Genomic DNA, 15,529 nt, shown 5'->3' with positions numbered 1-15,529 from the left:
CTCCTTACAATCTCAGTTCTCATTTCTGTTAAATACATAATACAAAGTACAGGATTTTTTTTTAAAGAGAGAGAAAAAGTATTTTACGTCATAGTTGCTCCTGGGTCAGCAGTCATCTGGTTGGTCACAAACACAGCCACATTATATTCTGCAAGAGAAGACATTGCAAAGAAAGTAGACTTCATCCAAATAGAATTCCAAAATATTCCTCATCCATGGTACAAGCAAGGTTTCTGCTGAAGCACTCCAAATTTTAAGTGAATGAGAAGAAAATATTCTTTATGACTGATAGCTGCAGTTAATCACGACACAGCCTAGATTTGCTTCAACTGCATGGCTTCAACTGTAATACACCAAAAATGGTCTTTCTCAGTTCCCATCTATTCTCTGCTGGCTCCCTGCCCTCAGCTCTCTCTTCTTCCCTTTCTGTTTGTATTTTTTTTTTTCTTTTATGTCAGGAAAAAAGCATTTATTCATTCCTCATCAACATTTCTGAGACATTCCAAAGAGAAGGAACTCTAGTCATCCTGTCATCATCCCTCAAAGCATTGCAAAGTACTGAGAAAGTGGCAAGAGGCATGTTTTTTTCATTTCTCTATGCCTTCATCCTCTTTCCTCTTTCTTTTGTATTTAGACTGTTGAAATTTGGGGAAGGCAATTACTCTTACTGAGTATTTGTCCAGTTCTACAACCTATTACATCATTTAGGGCTTGACAGTATTTCTAGAAAAACTCTAAATGTTGGAAAGTCCAGAAGTTTTCTTAATCTGTCATCTTGAAATAATATCAGTTTGATCTTTTTGGTAACTGACAGAGGTGTAAAGTGAGGAAAGATCTACTACTAAGTCGTTGTGCTATCAAAAGCTACTGGTAGTGACTCCAGCCCATGTTTTTCAAATCTTGCAATGTCTCCCATACCTTCTGATATTTTTTGGAGCCTTGACAACATCTGAGCGAGTTTCTGTTGTCGTTCGGCCAACTCTCCGCGTCCACTGAAATCCACACGGAAAAGTGCCATTATGGAGTCAATGATCTGCATTGTAATCATGCTAGGTAAGTAATTATAGTGAAAGAAAACAGGAACACTTATTCTGAGAACAGTAAGCTTATAGAAGTCTTGTACCAATAACTTGAAGATACCAGCTTCCTCATGGAACTTGGCTGCTACATAGTCAAGCAATTCCATCTGATGCTCACCTAGTGGGAAGCAGTTGCCAAGATAAATTAGGACCAGAAAGAACTCTGATGGAACAAAAGCCTAAACTTTAAAAGTCCACTTTAAATGTCTGCACTGGTTATATTTTCATTGCCAGCAGTTTTAAATCCAGTGCCCAGCAACAATCTATTTTGCAGATTCCAGTTTCCTCTCACCCATCTCACAAAACTTCTTTATGAAAATCTTCACTCTGCATGAAGAAAACTTGTTGTGTTAAGAACTGAAAAGCAATATATACATTTTAACTTAATTTTGAATTAAATGACAAACAGAAACTGTTTTAATCATTTATGTTTATATTGCACTCTTAAAGAAGTCTTATTTCAAAATTTCTTGACGTTTTAAAGTAGTGTCTTGTGGCAGAGAGTGTGTTGAGCTGTTAATAAACTGAGAAGTGTTAATAAACTGAGAACTATTGAAAATGGTACCTGAGAGAAAAAACCCTAGATATCATGCCAGTTGCAATAATGGTCTTACTGGTATATGCACGTGCATAGAGCACGTTGTCAAGTACTGCCTCGTGGTCAACATTGAAGCGATCAGCAATGTCACGCAGGCGGTCTGGTCGGCTGGCATGAGTCAGAGTTAAGGATTTCTCCTTGGGCAAACCATGTCTGAAAATAATAAAACTCCATTCCAAAATAGGACTATGGGGGAAAAAAAAAGAAGAATATTTATTTTAGTCCTAGAGAAGACTGACTTTTTGTCTTCATGCTGTCCCACGTACCCTAAAGATAGTTTAGGGCTCACGATGGTAATTGTTTTGTGTTTAGGGTTTGAGGCGGGGGGGTTGACATATGGATAGCTGTGCTCTAGGAATTCAGCTGTGAGCAAAACCTGTTTATACACAGTCTACTGCAAATGTGAAGTGTTAAAAATAGTGTTTAGTGCTTAGATAAATTTATCTTGAATAGAAAAGCTGCTATAACCTGTAGGAGGCCTACTAGATCTCAAAAACACAAAGCTCCCAAAAACAAACAAACAAAAAAACCCAGTTAAAATAAAATCCAATTCCTAACTAATTTTTCCAGGTTGGATTACATCAAATGACAAAAGAAAAACTCACTTCCTTGTGGGCCACTATACACTGTGCTCTCCACGATTTCTGTGCCAGTCATGTTTTACGTATATGAAGCTTTCTTATGACAAAATGCCAGTCATAATGTTTTACATGTATGAAGCTTCCTTATGACTAACTTTCCAGTTCATCACACCTGTAGCTTTTAACAGTCAAAAAGATACAAAGTATTTTCAGTATCAATGAAGATAATCTTTCCACCTGTGTAGCCATTTGTTCCTGGGAGCTGGGCTGTCACTACAGAGAATCATAGAAGATTAAAATTTAAAAGCAGGAAAAATATTTTCTTAATCCATACATCATTATTTTTAAAATAAAATACAACTGTTTATCCATATCACAAAGAACTGTCAGTTCTAATCAATGTGAAAATCAGGAGTATCTTGTCTTACTGCCATCTTGAGACTAAGCTGAAGCTGCTTTTCTCAATTGCAGATCAGATGAGATTTAATTAATGGTGTCAAAACTGTTTTACTCAGTACCATCACTAAATCTATGTATTTTAGGGATGTTATTAGTGAGTTCTTATAGACAAAATCTTCTGCCCAGATTAATTCTATTGACTTAGTAGGCACTTTTTCCAGCTGTAACTTGTATGATCAAAATTTCTTTGCATATGAGTTTTTCCTGATATGCAAATAGTTGCTGATTGTGGGTTTAGTCTCTTTGGAGTGAATAAGCTAAAATATTCAATCCAGTTGTAATCATTCATGCAAAAGGGTATGACTCTGCTGACCATTACACTGTATTAACCAGGAGAGGCCTTCTTTTTCCAGAACATGCCATATTTCACTTTACAACATAGGGGGTTAATTTAAGAGAATTTGCCTACTCAGTGTCTGGTAATTCCAGCAGCATTAATAGTTTTATAAGGTATTGTTTACTACTCTTTACACACTGAGAAATATCTCTGGGAAATCAGGGTCCTTCTGGTTTTGGCACTGCCCAAATATGGTGACTGCCAATGCCTGTTTATCCAGTCTCTGACAGCTAGTAGTACCCTTTCAGTGCCCTTTCAGAATGTCATATTCAGCAAAACCTCTCGAAACCAGGACAGTCATAGCGATTTTTTTTTTTTTGGCTGAGAAAAAAATTTTGCCTCTGCCCTTTTCTGAGCAATGCCCCATCTACATGTGACCCATATTTGTGCTCTGCTTTTCTAGATGGTGTGTTTCACTGTTTTATCTAAGACAGCCTATTATCTTCACTCTCCTTATGGCAAAACTTTCATGGATGTGAGCACTATTAAAAAGTAACCATTTATATGAGTTCTCTACTCAAGCACGGTTTATGGCAGTAAGAGTCACCAAGGTCTCTGTCACTGTATTTGTAGAAATAAAAGATTCTGACTTTATGTGTTTAATTCTGATAGAGTTGTAAACAATGGATTCACTGAGAAGAAACATCACTCTATTTTAAGATGTCATACCTACCACAAAGAGTGTGAGATAGCTGGGTTTTGCCTGTCCGGAACTCTGTTAAATAAAGAGAAGGGAAAAAAAGAGTCAAGGTTTCTTTTTCCAAGTTTGACAGATTCAGGAATTACTGCAGTTAGAAACTCTTACTTACAACATTCACCTCAATCTCTACCTTTTAAAATAATTTAACCTCAATTTCTAAATCATATTCTGTGCAGCAGAAATGTGTTACATGAAGAGCAAAATCTGAAATGCTTTAATTTGATCGTGCTTGACTGCTGAAGTCATTCTCTTGTGTATGGAAGTTAAAACCATATGGCAGCTGTGGAAAAGTGATAATGGCGGGGGGCGGGGTGGGGAAGAAATGATTGATTCCATTAACCTAGCCCAGTTTCATTTCCAGTAAAATGATCAAGGACAAGCTTACAAGTTTATTAATCTCATTCTACCAAAACACATTACTCTCCAGTTTATCTCTTCTAAAGGGAAGACAACTGTGTTTTATGAACTCTTATTGCTGAAGCGTCAAGCACCAACTAATTAGGTGTACTGTAACAGTAGCTTACTTGTATTTCCAAAATCTTACATTAAATGCAGTGTACCTTAAGTATGCATAACTAAAATACCTTTTGTGGCAATTTTGTCACACTGCATCAGGGAGAAATCTGGCATGTTGGTAATAGTCTTAGTAATGCTACATTGTGCTGAATAAGCATGCTCAGTAATCATGCTTGCAGACTCAGCTCAAACTTAGTCTGCAAGCAAATGAAGAGGAAAAACTGGAAAACACTAAGAGAAGTGGATTATTTCTTCTTGCACTCATGCAGATACTTGTCTTTGTAATTACAGTGTGGTAAACTTGATATAAGTAATCCAAGTTGAACTAAAATCTAAATTAAGTTGCAATTCTTTGTTTGGTAATACTCATTTAATGTGGTTCTCTCACCTCCAAAGGCCTCAGTGATTGCCATGCTTTCAATCCCACCACCCAGAAGTTTACTGCAGAAAGGGAGAGGATTATTATATAATTAAACCCCAAAAAAATCACAAGAGGAAAGTAAAAAAGAGACATTTTACTACTTTAAGGAAAGTAATTTCTGCCCTAAAGCCCTTGATACATTAAGTGCAGGGCACTAAATGATCATTGATTCATAAAGAATTAACTCTGTCTTTACCTCCCTTTTTGTGTGCAGAGGAACAATCTATACAAATGATTACTGGAAAGAAAGGAGAGAAAATAATATTGAAAATAATATTTGGAAATAACATTCCATTAAGATATCTCAAGGGAGGACTTGAAGACTTTGACCTGAAACCTGCAGATTATTTTGATAGATGAAAAAATTATACTGATTTCTGGATGCCAGCTGTTTATTTACAGTGACTGTACAAAGTCCAGTTTCCCCTCAGAAAAGGAGTTGGTTTTGGTGCTTATTGATGTAGACTTCTTTAAGCCAGCACTAACTCCAAATGTAAGGGCAATCTATGTGTCCTAGCTGAGTATTTATTCCCTTATATTTCTGCGTCTCATTAAAGACAATTAAGATGATTATTGGGAACATTTGGATGAAGGAAGGATATAAGAGATAAGCTTACTCAAATTCCTGGCTGCCAGTGGAAACATGAAATACCATCTTCCGTTTTTCACTGTACTCAAAGGCAGTGAGGAAGCCTGGTTCCTAGGGAAGACCAAAGAGACCACATGAGGTTTATTTTAGCTTTAACCTGAAGTTAAAAGTGCAATATCCCATATAAATATCTTCTTTTCTCCCAGCCTCATTCCCATGTATTGGGTATAAAAAGCACCACAGCATTCATCTGGTTGTTGTGGAGTATAAAGTATTATGCCTTAGAGTAACACGCAGAATAATTTTCAAAATTATTTTGATGATGCAGTGGGAAATCTGCTAAGAGAAATGTTGCACAGCATTTTGGAGAGGCCAGCATTAAGTTCAAACTCTCAGGAAAGTGACTGGCTTACAACAAGCTTGTTTGCAGCTTCTTTAATCTTGTCCACTTTGGCCTCTGAGAGCCCCTTCACATTGCACAGTGCCCTTCTTGTGGTCATCTGGATTCCTTTGATTGTGCAAATCCCAACTGCCTTCAGCTTTTTAATATCTGCTACGTTCTGCAAAGAAATTTCCCTTCTGTGAGTACTCAGGACAGTTAACAACTGGAAGATGAAGTAAACCTTTGCAAAATATTTTAAGTTTGCATTCATATGACTGTATTTTCACCAAGAAAGAAATAGATTTACAGTAAACTCTTAATTGTGTATTTTGTGACATCAACAAAACAAAATTTTGAGTAATATTGGTACAAGGAATCATGGTGCAGAGAGCAGCTTCTGATGGTTTTGAAAGAAAGATATGTGGGTATTTACTTCTCCCCTTTCAGTGTCAGCTTTTCTAGATCAAAGCTGAAAGTAAAGAAACACTACAGAGTTATTTCAGATAGTGTGGACCTTGGACACCATATAACACTCAGTCTGTCCTTGGTCCCTTAGCACAGATAATCTGTAAACCAGATAATCTGGTGATGGATAGTTGGGAGCTGATTCACAAGGATCACTGGAAACTGAATCTAATTCCTGTGCTGTTTCTGCATGTCCAGTTTAAAACATACGTATCCTGCAGATCTGACTGACACTTTGGACTGGAGTGAGCTACTTGTTTTTCATAAATTGGGAACAGCACAGCTTCAGAGAGCACCCTACTAACATATTTTACCTTCCCTCACCTCATTTTATGATTCTGACATCACTGGAAATGTAAAAGCAAGAACAGATTACTCATAAGAAAGCATACTATGTGAAAGGTGTGGGATAATACATCAATTTACCATTTCTGGCCAAGATTTTTCTTTGGAAAAAACTATGAACTGGACATATCATCAATTTATCTAGAGTGTGTGGGTACATAGAGCATAAGAAGGGAGAGGGGTTGTGTGAGAAATTAGTCATGTTTATTTCGAAGCTTGTTTCTCATCCTGTGATACGTGTGTGACACTCAGCAGAGGCTGAGGGCTAACAGCACCTTAAATCCTACTAAACACTTTTGATCACCAAATCACAGTCTCAGTTGTTCTAATCTGATTCTCTTTCTGGGCACACTGGCAGATCCAGTAAATATTTTTCTCTTTAGTCCTTGAAAAAAAATTCTAAACCCACAAAAATTGTTTCTCCAGGTAAATGAATTTAACATATATAGGTCATCCTATGTTTGCACAAAGCTTTTAGCTGGCGCAGAACAAAAATTTCCTCTGAGGTGTGGGAATAACCACTTGGAAGAAAGAAAAAAAAATAAAAAATGGAAAGGAGCAGAAAACCTTTACAACCCCAGAAGAACAGCCTAAGCCATTATTCTTAGTTTTCAAGCTCTTTCATACATTTGTATCATTCTGTGAATGCCATGCCTTGTTTCATACTGACAGGGTAGTACAGCTCCCTTCCAGCTCAGGTCACCCTCTTTGATCAACTTGCTAAATTTTTAAGCAATAATTTGTTTATTTTTCCTATGTTGCCCCATAGTTTGAACTCCCAACCATATGGTCCTTCTTCAGAACTATCTTTAAAACTGCCAATGAACCTCCAATAAAAAAATATTGCCAACAATTGCACTGCTGACCTGCTCAGCCCAGTAACTACAGTGCTGACTAATGATGAGTCATTGTGATATGTCTTTCCCAACTTTATGTGTCTGGAGTCACTTTTATTAAATCTCACATTACTTCAGGCAAACCCAACTTTTTATCCTGCTTCTGTAACTCTGATTATAACAGGATTCCAATACATGAGCCAGCCTCCTAAATAAACATATAATAATTGTAATTCAAATAAATAGGTGATGTTTATGTGATGATGGTAACAAGGATAGGAATTCACATTTGATGAAGAAAATAAACCACTTATTTCTCTAGCAACTAATATTTTTCTCACTCCTACTCTACCCCCTGCACAGCATGCTGAAAATAGTATAGTAACTATTGTCACAGTGTGATTTCACAGGCACCAAAAATGCAGGAGTAATTACAAAGATTGGCAGGAAAAGGAAATAATCTATCACACAGTTTTCAAATAAATTAGCAAGCAGTTGGTTTTTCAAGAGTGCTAGGTGCTAAATACTTTGAGTATCTTGACACTTTATTTAGGAAACTGATGTGAATGAGATTTTCTAAAAATCTGTCTTGTCACCAAAGGCAAAATTTGTCTTCACTGACTGAGTTAGAACTTATTGCAAGGAGGAATTTCAGTTATTTGCATCAATGTATATACAATTTTAGAAACAACCTTACACTAGCTCTTGAGGGACAATGACAATTCTGTGTGATCAAGTGATTGCTAATACTTACAATTCCATGCTTCTGAAGCAGGTCAATGTCCTGAAAAAAGGATTCCTAAACAAAGTAGCAGAAATAAAAATAGATGTTGCTTTTTCTTGTTATTACATCTATCTTGCTACATGACTGTTTCAGATTTGTAAACATTTATTAATTTTTCACAAATAATACATAGCTTGTTGGACAACTGAAATTAGCAAAGCCATAGTGAGCCAAAGAGACATACATGTTTCCTATCATCTCCACAAAGTGTATCATCACAGGCAATTAATCCTCTGTTGTGCTAATAAGACTTGTGTTAGCATCATCATATTCTACAGCTTCTCTACCATAATTTCTCACTCTTTTCATGCTGATGATCATTCTTCAGAAGCAGAAAATTAACTGATAGTCCCCTTGCATTTTATATAGAAGTGTAAAATATGATGAAATAATGATAATCCCATTAAAAACTGTGCACAGCTTTTGAAAGGTTAATGAAGATTACTTGAAAAGCTAGGCTGTACAGGGACTAGGGGAATGAGATTTTCTTGGTAGTAGACTGGAACAAAATTTTAGATGCACTGAACTCCCTGATGGTTTTTGGGGGCCTCCTGTCCCTCCATGGGTTTCTTAAGGCTATCAAAATACCTTTGAACATTTACTGCACATAGTTTTCAATCAATAACAAATTTACCTCATCATCCTGGTATCCTAGTTCTTCTTGGACTACTTGATCCTCCATGGCCTTCATCGTGAAAGAGCATGCAATAAAGTATTGATCACTAGTGGGAAATGCAAACAAAGACAGTCATGGGGAGGCAATAAATGAGTAAATGTCTGTAAAAGGACCGTTAAGAAGTCCTTGAACTACAGAAACGTGTCAGTATGACATCATATATAGATTTAAATTTGGATTCTGCTTCCAACTCTTCATTATCTGACCTACCAGGCCAAAAGGAGAAAATCTATGGTTTTCCACTCAGATGAACCAGTTTGGCTAGAAAGGGCTTCATAGGTATTAGGAAAAGAGCTCTCATTCCCTTGTGAGAATCTTGGGTCAGAGATGAGTTTTGGAGGTGGGAACATATTTTAAAATAATTATTACTAGTGGAATTTATTCTGGTAAGAATGCTAAAGGCAGTCTGTGTGTTTATGACAAAAGCCAGCATAGTTGTAGACAAAATGGGCAATGGAAAGGCAATGTAACAGCTCAGCCTCTCCATCTTTATGTGACAGAAAACCCACAAAACAGTGCTGAGACGGCTACAACTCCTTAGTGATGTATCTTGAGAGCAGATTATTAAAGCTGTATTTGTTTTGAAGTTCTTTCTGAGGTTCAAAATGACTAATAAATGCTGAAGATGTTTAGGTAATGGCTGTAAAGAGTATGCTTGCATGGTGAGAACAAAAGAATGGTAAGAAAAATCTGTAACTTTTGTTATGCAAACCCATATACAGAGAGCTCATTTCATGTCTTTTCATGGTTAACTTGCTATGTCTGGACTCCAGCACAGCTTCACTGCCCTCTCTGTGTGACTTTCTATAAGCAAAGCCTAGAACTGGAATAGGCACTTAGTGACACCATGGTTAAATGAGCAAAGTGCGACCTCCTTAAATTTTATGAATGCAGGAAGAGTGAATACAAAGTAGTTCCTTAGAAATTTGATCTTATAACCAAATTACTCTATAATTTTTGTAGGTTTTTAAATGGGTTAAGTTGCTTCTGTTTAAATTGTGAGCTTACACTTGGTGTTCTAGCTCTGGACGATCAAAGGTTTTGTAGACCACCACATCAAAATGTGTGCATATATTTACTTGCTCATCTGTTAACAAAATCCACAAACTATAAGATGGGTTATGTCTAACAGAAGTTGGGATAGTTTAGGCTAAATATCTGCAAAAGACCTTTTTTCAGCTTCTAAATGGATACTAATTTGCTTGCAAGAATCCTGTGTATATAGAGGCTGGGAAAAAAAGGAACAGAATATCAGAATTTCAGAGTTATCTTATTCTGTTAGTATTTAATGGAAATATTCTTATAGAATCGGTTATTTCTGATAGTGTCATGATATATTTAATTTCTATTTCAGAACTCTGACACTTATCGAGTGATAAATCACGCCTTCACATAATTACAGTAAAACGCTAATTAAAAAATACTTTGGGAAATTTGAAAAATCCCCTAGCTTCAAATACTGAAGGAAGAAAAACAAGTAATGCAAGAGGCATTAAAACTATATTACAATCTCCTTCTTCATTAAAAACATCCTCATCAAATGCACGTAATCCTGCACTTTAACCACTGCTGAGCAGGTCATGGGATTGTTCTCCTGCTCCCCATCCTTAGGCAATTGGCATCTCACAGCAGAAAAACGAGGCAGACCCAGACCTGTGCCTTCCTGGAGGCTATTAGGGAAAATGGAGAAATTATACCTCACCCTATTAAAAGCTTTAGATACGAAAAAAGTCCTCCTGCTTAGTCAAGCGTTGTCCTGCTGCTGGTGTGTGCTGGCACACCTGAAGGATTCCAGTCACCACTACCTGCAGTGAAGTAGATAAAAGGGTGAAGGTCTGAGACAACAGAGCGAACCCATGAGAAACCACCAACAATCTTGCACCACCTCAAGTACCGAGGGCGGGTGAGCAAGACCTGGATACCGTGGTGTCCCTCCAGCCTGCGGGTGTGACAAACCCGCTCCCTGCAATTCCCCCTGGCTTGGGCCGGCGGAAAATGGCAGCAGAGCTCGGCTCCCCGCCTCGGGGGGACCGACCTGCCCAAGGGGCTCCGAGGCGCGACCTCACATCTGTTGCCTCAAAGGAAAATAACTGATTAATCGTCATCAACACACAGATTTAGTCGGCTTTTCTTTGCCAGCTGCCTCCTCATGAGATGTACATTTCTGTTCCCAAAGGGCGAGGGACCGCTCTACCTCCCTCCCCCCGCAGAGCACCATAAACCCCCATCAAAATTAGAAAAGTAATTAAATCCCCAGCTCATGCCCGGGCAGCTCCGCGGGAGAGGGTGGGGGCAGTACCCGGGCGAAGGCTCCGCGCTCGACGCCTCCCGCCTCGCCGCTCCTGAGGGCTCGGTCCCGCCGCCTTCCCGCCTGCGGGCGGGGCGGGCCCGGGGGCCGGCGCTGCTCTCCCCTCAGCCGCCCCGCGCTGGGAGACGCCTCGGTCTCCGTCCTCATCAGTCCTTCGCTCATGGTTCATCAAACACTGTAGTCGCCGTCTACCGGGAATATTGCATTGCCCCCACTCTACAGCTGGGAAAGGCAGCAGTAGTTAAAACCGGGTTGGTCTGGAAGGCATTTAGTTCAACGCAGCTCTGCCTTTTGTTTTTCCAGGGTGCCGCTCACACATCTTCCTCAACCAAGCATACACGGCGTTTTTTGGATTGGATGTCCAAAACCTGTCAGCTGGAAGAGAAGTGACTTGCCTGGAGTCACAGGACGAGGAAATGAGGCTGAGTCATACACATGACTTAATCTGCCATTTTAAAAGGTGCTTTTTAGGATATGAACACTTCTGCGAGATATCTGCAGACTTGGAGACAGTATTTGGAGAGCAGTCGCCCGTTTTGCTCACCTCTGGTGGCACAGTTGGTACGGGACTGCATGTCAAGGAGACATCACATCTCCTGCGAGCAGGAGGAGTTCCTGGCTGCCCCTTGTGTGGGCTTGGAATGGCAGAAGGACTGGAGCAGCATCTCAGCCTGTTTCAAGGGCCTTGTGAAAACTTTCCCACCCTCTGCCTGTGGGAGGTTAAGGGCACCTTTTCCAAGCCATTTCTTAGCTAAGTCAGGAAACCAAGCAACAAAACCCACAGCCTTGTGCCATCATCAGCACACGACAGAAGGGCTTGTAGGGTCCCCATTTGAAACATTGAACAATTTGTGTAATTACCAAAAGTCCAATCCTGGGAGCCCAAGGCTTTGTCCATACAGAGGAAGCAGCTGGCACAGCTTTTGAAAACCACATTATTCTGCAAGAGCTATTCCAGAAGAGCACTTAGGCAGACAGCCCTTTAAAGGTGAATTCCTTCACAAAGTACTTTTTATTCCAGAACAGACTGAAGAGAGTGACCCTTCTGTGCTGCTGAGCAGCTCTGCAGCAGAAAATACCTCACTCTGTAAACTACCTTTCCTTCATTATCCTTTTAGTTTGTAATATGGTCTTCAGAAAGATCCATGAATGCACAGAATCTTAAGACCATTTCCCACTCCAAAGAGCTACTTTGGGCAATAAATTACATTCTACAACTTCAAAACATTGTGTGATCATTACTTGCTCATTCGGCTTCCAGCTGGTGTTGTACAATAACCCTCCAGAGCCCATCCCGTTAGACATTGGCCCAACTGAGTAGAGGCATCCCTCAGTCTTCGCCTTCCATTTTCCAGGTTCTGCCGTGACCACTGCATCTCCATCCCTGAGGAACACACTGTAATGAGACACACCAGTGTGATACACATTTCCTTTCACTCGAGATCTTGTACCTGTTTGGACAAGAACCAAGTCAAACCATTTCCATACAATATTAAGTGTCCATTTGATTTTTTTTTCATCCTCACAAACTTCATCCATGGTTGCAGTAGGGAAATCATGAGGAGTTTTGTTGTTGGGGTTTTGTTTTCCATCTCTGGGAAGAAGTAAGATGAGCTGCAAAAGGTCTGTGCATACAGTGGGTCTCAGGGTAAGAGTGGCAAAATATCAGATCAGCCAAACTTTGAAATTCAGACTGAAGTAACCAGAGAGCTCTATTGTTAAAATGGTATCACTAGAAGGAATAGAGATGGTACTGGGAGACTGAGTTATGTCTCCATCATTGTCTTGAGATCCTTAGGCTAAGCCTTGACAAAAGTATTCAATGCTACAGTACTGGGAGTGATCCTGCATTAAAAAGACACATTAAAAGGTAGGTTTTGCTACCTCTAATTGATTTTGAGGTAATTACTACGGATATGTTTGTCATGGTTTGACGCTGGCACAATGCCAGCGCCCCATGAAAATACAACTTACCAATCAAATGCTGTGAAATGTGATCAAGGACAGAGCAAAGCAGACCAAACTTAATAACAAAGGAAAAAAGCTTTATTACACTACTACTACTACTACTATAAAAGGAAAAGAAAGGAAAGAAAAAAAACCACACAAAATTCGAAATGAAAACCTTCCAAAACATTTCTCCTCCCTCCACCCAACTCCACCAAACCCCAGCGAGACCCATTTGGATCCTTAATCAAGTTTTCACCCTTCAATATAATCAATACTGAGTCCATCGGGGAAGAGAGGAGTCCCCCTTGCAACCATAGACCCCCAGGAAACACAACTGCCACCTTTTGTGTTTCCAATGTCACACGTGGCACCGCCCAGACACATCGGGCCAGTGTGACATTCTCCTCTCCATGTCAAGTGCTCTCACCACCGGGCATGGACAGAGACTGCTTATAGGGCCCCTTTAAGGATGCTTTGCCAAGGACCACCAGGAACAACAGTCCAGTATCACAATTCGGGACTAGAGTCCCCCCCATTTTCCCCTGGGGCCGAGGGTCCAAAAGACAGAGATCGCCTTCTCTTCTTCCTGAAGATGGAGGGCATCCTCACACCCTCCTCAGCTCTCTCTCTGTCCACTCCAAAACTGGTAGTTGCTGCAGAAGGTCTCTTGGCCCACCAATGCATCCCCCTAAAATGCAGTCCCTCTTGAAAAGAAAGAGTGGTTCAGTCTATGGTAAACAAGCAGAGTCCAGCCAAAAAGCCACTCTATCATCTGCCCCCCAACCTTCTTCTCTAAACATCTGAGGTTTCAAGCTGTCTCTCTTTTCTTCAAATTCAGGAGGAGTAATATTTCATAAAGCCTTCATTTCTCAGGAAGGGTTAAAAGTCCCAACTCCCAAGGATGGCTCGCTGCCCAGGCTCCAGCTCCCACAGCCCGGCTGGGCGCCTTGTGGCCCCCCCGCTCTTCTCCTTCCCTGCGGCGAACTGCCGATAAAACCACCGCAGTCTCTTTTTTTTCTCTCTTGGGAGAGAGAGAGACTCTGGGGGGGAACGGAGACATCCCAGATTTCTCCACCCTTCCATCTGCAGGAGCTGACCCAGCCGGTTCCGATCCTTTACCTCCTGGCCTACCTGTGCAGGCCGCATGGCTCCCCTCCCCCACCCAGCCCGGGCTGGGCAGGGGAGAGGTCCGTACCTTGCGGTGACCGGAACCAAAGAAGGACGAGTCCTCCTGGGAATTCCGCTTTTAACCCCTCTGTGTTCTCAGAGGCGTGTCCACCTTCAATTGGTCACCCCAAGTGTCAGTATCTAAACCTGACCCCTGACTGGTGAACCTCTTCCTTCTAAAAAAAAAAATTCTCTTCCCGTGTCAAACCATGACAATGTTATACGATTAGAGACCTCCCTTCTGTCTGTCAAGATGTCCCGTCCAGACCATGGTTCAGCATTGCAGCTATGAAGGAAGTAATGAATTAGAGGGCTGTGCCCACTGATATTAAAGAGATGTCAGGTCAAGTCAGGAACACAACAGATTGTATGTGACTGGAAAAGAAGATAGCAGTAATATCAAAACACCAACTAGAGAATTCAGGAATGGGTCTTTTTTTAAATGAGAAATAAATAATCTGTATATCAACTATACAAAGTAAGTGATAGCAACCCAAGCCCCACAAGATTCACTATTTTTATAGCTGATTGTGAAATTAGAAATTATTTATATATATAATTAAGAATGACATGATAAAATACAAAACAAAAAAAGAAAGCAAACTGGAAAAAACAAGGCCACTTGCAATCTTTGCAAAACCTAAACCAAGTTAGAGGATTTATGGAGATAAGCATCAGTATATCATATGTGATCTATCAAAAAGACAAAGGAGATAAGAAAAGCTGTCAAATTTGAGAATGCACAAGGATTTTTTTATTTAAGATAAAAACCCAAACTAGTTATAGAGAACAACAGGACTGAAAAGGACATCAAGAGATTATCTATCTCAAAGCAGAGTCTAATGTTCTTTTGCTGGGGAGTCTGTAGATTTTCTTTTATCTTTTGAGAAAGAACTAGACAATTTCAGTGCTTGCCTATCTTTGCCATTACCCTTGTTGTCTACCCTTTACTATGCCATGTAATTTTATCTGTAAAAACTATGCAGTATTTGAGCTAACTTCTACTTTTAAAAGTTTAGGTAACTGAGACTCTAATACCTACATGCTTTTTTTCTACCCCAAAAGTGAAAAAAATGCCAGCATAATCACTTCTAAAAAAATGCCCAAACATGATGGATTATGTGATTGTGCGTGCAGCTTGCTCTTACCTGCTCCAGACCTTTGCGGCTGAAACATGCAGCCCTGGAATATGGTATTGCCACTCTCAGTAATTTTCCATAAGCTTTGTACTGAATGTGCAAGGACTGAGATTTGTCAGGTTTGCTTTGTTTGAACTTCTCTTGACCCTTCTGTATCTTTTCATTGGTTAACTGTGACAGCAGTTTCCATAATTAAC

At 39.9% G+C, this 15,529-nt stretch overlaps 2 protein-coding genes across 6 annotated transcripts in view; one reads left to right on the top strand and one right to left on the bottom strand.

The window, feature by feature from the left end:
* LOC140682215 (uncharacterized) overlaps window positions 1-12,301 on the top strand; it is a 16,600-nt gene extending 4,299 nt beyond the window's left edge. Inside the window, exon 2 of the mRNA XM_072923402.1 lies at window positions 11,380-12,301. Within this exon, the coding sequence (XP_072779503.1) occupies window positions 11,380-11,831 (452 nt within the window). The 3' untranslated portion in view covers window positions 11,832-12,301. The remainder of the gene's footprint in view (window positions 1-11,379) is intronic.
* Window positions 1-15,529, bottom strand: part of DMC1 (DNA meiotic recombinase 1) — a 17,239-nt gene extending 1,710 nt beyond the window's left edge. Inside the window, exons 1-13 of one of the 5 annotated variants that reach the window (XM_072923399.1) lie at window positions 15,342-15,529; window positions 12,319-12,472; window positions 10,471-10,573; window positions 8,727-8,814; window positions 8,063-8,107; window positions 5,694-5,840; window positions 5,309-5,391; window positions 4,659-4,711; window positions 3,728-3,769; window positions 2,459-2,531; window positions 1,694-1,785; window positions 919-1,197; window positions 88-148 (exon numbers count right to left, since the gene is read on the bottom strand). In XM_072923399.1, coding sequence (XP_072779500.1) covers window positions 88-148; window positions 919-1,197; window positions 1,694-1,785; window positions 2,459-2,531; window positions 3,728-3,769; window positions 4,659-4,711; window positions 5,309-5,391; window positions 5,694-5,840; window positions 8,063-8,107; window positions 8,727-8,783 — 932 coding nt within the window. In that variant the 5' untranslated portion in view covers window positions 8,784-8,814; window positions 10,471-10,573; window positions 12,319-12,472; window positions 15,342-15,529. Of the gene's footprint in view, window positions 1-87; window positions 149-918; window positions 1,198-1,693; window positions 1,786-2,458; window positions 2,532-3,727; window positions 3,770-4,658; window positions 4,712-5,308; window positions 5,392-5,693; window positions 5,841-8,062; window positions 8,108-8,726; window positions 8,815-10,470; window positions 10,574-11,067; window positions 11,384-12,318; window positions 12,473-15,341 lie in introns of those variants that run through there. The other 4 variants (XM_030263006.4, XM_072923398.1, XM_030263009.4 and 1 more) reach the window with 4 other exon arrangements.

This window comes from Taeniopygia guttata, chromosome 1A (assembly GCF_048771995.1).
Source record: "Taeniopygia guttata chromosome 1A, bTaeGut7.mat, whole genome shotgun sequence".
Classification (NCBI taxonomy): domain Eukaryota; kingdom Metazoa; phylum Chordata; class Aves; order Passeriformes; family Estrildidae; genus Taeniopygia; species Taeniopygia guttata.
Note: the sequence above shows the minus strand (reverse complement) of the source record. Positions and strands in the feature narration are given on the sequence as shown.